The following is a 6,000-nucleotide window of genomic DNA, read 5'->3' as shown; positions in this document are numbered from 1 at the left end:
TGTGTGTTTCCTGCTGGCTGTGCTGTCATATATAATAATCTCTCTACTGATGTGACTCCACATGTATATGAATGTGTGTATATATGTACAATGTATGTTAATACAATTATGTGTGTATGAAGAAAAAGGAAAGATTATGAGGAAATCCACCAGATTCTTTTACAAATATCACATATTTCCTCTGGATCATGGCATGAGAGTGGCATTTATTTTCAACTTTATACTTTCCTGAATTTTTCAAATTGTATTCAGTTTGAAATATAATATCAAATATCTTGAACTATCTTTCAAATATCTTGAAAAAGTGTAAGTGGAAAAAGGTAGAGGTGCTCATATTATACAATACAATAGAAAGAGAACGGTCTGCCTCTTCTCCCCTTCACTGGAGAACACAAACACAGGACCCACTTCTGACAAAGTGGGTTAGTTATGAATGAAAAAAGGAATGGGAATTATTGCTAAAGTGCATGACTCTCTTCCCAATACCTTATAACAAGTTTTTTGTTTCCTTTGGAAGTTTGCAGATTGAGGCAGAACTTGGATCTGTGCACAATGGAAGATACATTCTACCACAGCAACTGCACTGACAAAGAAGACTGCATTTCTAACTGCAAACCAAACCTGAGCCTCTCTGGAGGCTATTGCCCCTATAAGGACAGAACTGACTGGAAGGACAGTAGCTCCTCTGAAGACTCTACTTCTGAGGCTTCTTTCTGCTACTCCCTCCCTCCTGTCCAAGAGGGACAGCTGACTGAAAGTGAAAGTATGACCATAGGGAGACGAGAACAAATCCATGAGTCAGAGCAGCTTTGTGGACTACCTATTGTCCGTGTTGTGGATATTTATCTGGGCTCCCACTATGAAGACGCACTAGCTACTCTAGATCTACACAGAGACTACCAGTGGATGGACAAGTACTCAAAGGGGAGGATGAGGAAGATTATCTGGAAAATGGAGGTTCTAATGAGATACCTTAAGGTATTTCCAGATGATCTGAAAGATGATGATGATGATGATGACAATGAAGATGAAGATGATTATGATGAAGATGAAGACCACGACAATGGAGACTATGATGAAGACAAAGATGATGATGAAGATGAAGATGAAGATGATGAGGTGAGCATGGAGCTGCTAGATTTCAGCTAGGGATAGGCCCAGTGGGGGTGCCAGGTTTGACAGCTTGGATTCAGTCATTCTACCTGCTGTGAAGCAGAGGTGGAACCGAGTATGCCAAGAGATGAGCAATGAAAGAAGGAAGGCAGCTAAGAAAGGAGGTATGGGAAAGGTATAAGGAAAACCCCAAGGAGCACTGAGAGAGACGAGAGGGGGAGGAACAAAGAGAAGGATGAATAATAATTCTTTTAAAACGTGTGTGTGTGTGTGTGTGTGTGTGTGTGTTTCTAATGATTAATGAGTACTTATAGTTCACATTTACATTCAGGCTATTTTGGTTAAGAAAAAAAAATAGATTTCCATAAATGAGCAAACATTGACTTCATTGCTGCTGACACTACACATTTCTAACTCATCCTCATTCTCTTCTCAGATGATAAGCCAGGAGACAGTCACTGAAGACGCCCTCTCAGTCTCATCAGGGCAGTCAATGGAGGGGGACATGCCTATTAACTCAGAAACCACATCGTGTCTGAACATCAGATCCATCATCCACTGGTTCAGAAAGCGGGTGGTCTCCTCCCTACCGGGGAGAAAGCGCCCTGACACAGCCTATAAGGACCCCAGTCTGCTGTAATCGAAGAAAAAAATGTTTTCTTAGAGGCAAGAGAATCAACCTCAGTAGCCCCTCAAGTTAGTAAACCCTATATACTCATAGCATTTAAATTTTTTTGAAAACCCCTATTCAATAGTCCCCATAGTTTTATGTTTTTTACAAATTAAAAAATATTGTTGTTATTCATGACTTCCTTCTCTTCCATCATATAATGTGGGTCAAGGTTCAAATTATATATGTTGTCTAGAAGAGTTATACGCATTCTCAGATATCTCAGGTGGTGGTAGGATTCCTAAACTAAAGGTATTCTGTTTGTCTCTCTCAACATCCCTTCTTACTGCATTTGTCCCCATTTTATTTGTTTTATTATTTCATGTGTTTCATCCTCTTTGATCATTAACTCATCTCCCCACAGCCAGAAGGCAGCAGGACACCTGTTAGACTCCCACATGGCAGGATGGTTTTGGAGGAACTTCTGGGTCTTGAGCAAGTGGCAGCAGAAAGGGAGGCAAAGAGGAAGCTCATTCCAATTAATAGTATTTGGGGGCACTCAGAAAGCCATTCTGATGATTCTGGGCTGGTTCTGGTATGTGGTTCTATCACTTCCTGTAGGGAGATGTAATGTAGGGATTAAACCCAAGATGCTTAACCATTGAGCCATATCCCCGGCCCTTTTAATTTTCGTTTGAGACAGGATCTTGCTCAGAGCCTTGCTAATTTGTTGAGGCTGGGTTTGAACTTGTGATCCTGCCTCAGCCTCCCAAGCAGCTGGGATCAGAGGCTGTGCCACCATCCCATCTGCATAGTTTTACTTTCATGTGATCAGAATCTTAATCCACATATAGCAAGTCTTTGCTTTTTATTTGCCACTTAACATCAAGTCATAGGTTGTCACACTAAGAAGAGCAACTACTTACTGTTGCATTCAATTTTCCAAATGACAGCTTCATCTCAGTTTTCAATAACACAGTATTGCACTATATAAGTATACTACAATGATACATAACTGTGTTGTTAGGATAATTTTATCCTATATGCAAACAATTTTACAGTCAATGTCCTTTCCACATTTGTACAAATATGTCTGTAGGACACATTTTTTAAAGCAAAATTCCCAAAAGTTAAAGAAGATACCTAAAATTTTATAGTACTCATCAGAGAAAGGTTTGTCTGGCTTTTTGAATTTCATCAATTTACACTTCACATGAGAATACGTTACTGAACATTTTCTCCAATGATGGGTATTATCCAAATTTTTATCTGTGCCAACCTACTAAGAAATATGTCCTTATTTATTATTTCACTTTGCATTTCTTTATTTGCTCTGTTGAATCTTTTATTATTTATTATTCTTGGACTGATGTTTCTGTCTGTTGCCTATTTTCCTATCAGGTAATATTTCCTTTTCTTATAGATTTATAACACTCATGTGTTTTAAAAACTGGGCCTTGTCTTTTGTACAGGTCACATGTTTTTGCAAATTCCCATACGTTTTTGATTCTATAATTATGGCATCAGCATCTTTTAAGGTAATATATAGTCAATTTTATCAGTCTTTGGTTACTTACTAATTAAGTAGTAAGTAATATTCAGATGGACAGAGTCATTCAGATGGAGAGAGCAGTCCAGTTAGTAACTAATAGGCAACAGACCGGATAGATGTGAGTAGTGGGACCATGAGATTATAGGAGGAATTCTATAAACTGGACTACTGTGCTGACCCCTACAGGCATTCTTTTACCAAGCAATTTACCTGCAACCCTTCCTGGCTTAAGTCAACAGGAACATTACATTCCTCAACAAGATACCTGTTATTTGTAGGAAAAATGCAACCCCAAAATACCTATAGGAAGAACACGGTTATCTGGAGGGAAAGTTTTGTGACCCTTACACAGACCAGATCCTAGAACTCCAGGAGATTAGGATAATTTCACCTAATCACAACATTTGTAAGAACAGATTCTTAGAGATTTTATGGTTCCAATTAGAACCAGTCAGCAAAGGCAAATTTGACCTTGACTTGCCCTGAAACCTTGCCATGTGCAATGGGGCTTGGAAGTCTGATGCCATCCTTCTGTCAGTCAAAAGTCTAAAGGTGGACCTGGGAGGGACTCTGGAAACTTCCCTGTGACCTACAATAAATGTGGAGGGCAGGAGGGGTGCACCTTCCTTCTATCAAGACCCAATCTCTCCTTTGAGAAAGTACCCTTTTCCATCCCTCTAAACTCAATCACATGGCCAAAGTCCTTCCTGTATGATGGCAACAATCAGTGAGAAAGGACTGCCTGGCCACCTCAGCTCCACCATGGGCACTGCAACACAACTACACAGCACTGTGGCTGGCTCTGTTATCTTTGCTAACCATCCCTTTCATGCCACCATGAGCTCTAGGAGAACAGACACCCTACCCTGGCCACCACTGTCCCTCAACATCTGGATCAGAGCCTCTCCCATGGCAGACATTCAATCCATCTTTGATGAGTGGGTGAAGATTCTATTATAGTCTGAAAGTCTGGGTCCCCCATCCCAAGATTTATATGCTGAAATCCTACCCCTAAGGTGAGGGCCTTGGGAGGTGGGGACTTTGTGAGGGGATTAGATCATAACAGCAGAGACTTCAGAAATGCAACTAAGGTCCTCATAACACAGAATTTAGAGACACCCTCTCCCCTTCTGCCACATGAGGACACAGTGAAAATGTGCCACCTGACCAGACAGAATCTGATGGAGCCTTGAACTTGGACTTCCTATCCAGGATAAAGAGAAACAAATGTCTCTGATTATAAGGCACCTACTTTTGGCCTTTTGTTATAGAAAACCAGTAAAATAAGAGCTTCTATCAACACCAAGATTCATCAGATACCAAGTCCATGTGACCCCACCCTGACAGCCTCTCTTAAAAAAAGATGTCCCACGAGGAAACCACACAAGGAATTATAATGCTTAACTAAGTTGACTGAAGGGAAAAGGAAGCTTTCCTGGGGTGAGATATTTAAATATATAAATACTCAGAATTATCTAGAAGAAACAGGTGTGGGATGGGTGGGCAATTAATAGGAACTCCCAGTGAAGCAAGAATTAAAGACAGGCAGTCAGTATAGATAAGATGGACAGCAAAAATGGAGGCTAGTTTGGGTCTGGGAGATTGGAGACCACCCTTGGATTGTTAATGCCTCCAGAGCCCTTTGATTACCAAGATCACCTGCCTATACTGCCCCTCCCAGAATGCTGTTAATGAAGCAACCCCTGAGCAGCTAGGGAGTTGCTAATTAATGCCCCTGAGCTGCTACCTGCCTGGATCACTCCATTTGGCCCTTCTCTCTGCCCATATGCTTCTCACCTTTGGCCATCCCACCAGTGTCTCCTGAGCCTCCTCAGTGTGCAGAAGGGAGAGAGATAAGGGGAAAAAGGGCAGGAGAACAAAGACAATCTAAAATGTATAAAAGTTGTAGGACACTCCCACTTCTTGGGACAGCAACTATGGCTGGCCCCCTTTCCCCACCCAGGAGAAGTCTGTGTTACTACTTTTTAAATAAAACTTACTACACTTGTCTCAGAGTACTTCTCTAATGCTCAAACTTTAACATCTGAGGAAGCAGAACTGATAACTGGCAGTTATCTCCAGGAGCAGCGATTTGCAAATATAAAGGGAAAATGTATTTACATACTGGGGCATTTTCATTTTTGAGGGAAATACACTAAGAGTTTATCTCTTGATCTAGAAAAAAATAGTTTAAAAGTTAAAAATATTTTTGTGCCTGAAATCACTATGTTCTTAGTGACACACATGTTTATTATACTACTATATTCCTTTAAGAAAAAGTTTCAGGGAATTCTAACTGTGTCAATATTGAGTAAAAGCACCCTCAAATCCTTTCTTAATCAAATGAGATGTTAATAGTTAAGGGAATTGGGTTGGGACCATGGCTCAGTGGTAGAGCGCTCATCTAGCATGCATGAAGCACTGGGTTCGATCCTCAGCACCTCATAAAAATAAAATAAAGATATTGTTCCCATCTATAACAAAAATTAAATATTTTTTTTAAAAAAGAAACCTGCTGAGAGAAAATGCTAACCCAACTTAAGAAAGAAGTCTGTCTCAAGTGTGCCTGTTAATCATAAAGAAAACTGAGAAAGCTTATTCAAAAGATGACAAGACCCACATTTGCACAGTAAAAAAAATGTTCTTCAAATAATTCAAGTGCTTTTAAACCCCAAGTGCCATTTTCAAACAGCAAGGGAAGAATAAGAAAAATACTCACCTCACA

General features: G+C 40.2%; 1 protein-coding gene across 1 annotated transcript; it reads left to right on the top strand.

The window, feature by feature from the left end:
- Positions 1–520: 520 nt before the first annotated feature.
- Positions 521–1,528, top strand: LOC125611167 (uncharacterized protein C12orf71 homolog). The gene has a single exon (XM_048785192.1). The coding sequence runs from the start codon at positions 553–555 to the stop codon at positions 1,147–1,149; it is 597 nt and encodes a 198-aa protein (XP_048641149.1). The 5' UTR covers positions 521–552; the 3' UTR covers positions 1,150–1,528.
- Positions 1,529–6,000: the final 4,472 nt, after the last annotated feature.

The sequence above is a fragment of the Marmota marmota genome, unplaced genomic scaffold (assembly GCF_001458135.2).
Source record: "Marmota marmota marmota unplaced genomic scaffold, marMar, whole genome shotgun sequence".
Lineage (NCBI taxonomy): Eukaryota > Metazoa > Chordata > Mammalia > Rodentia > Sciuridae > Marmota > Marmota marmota.
This window is presented reverse-complemented; position numbering and strand designations above follow the sequence as displayed.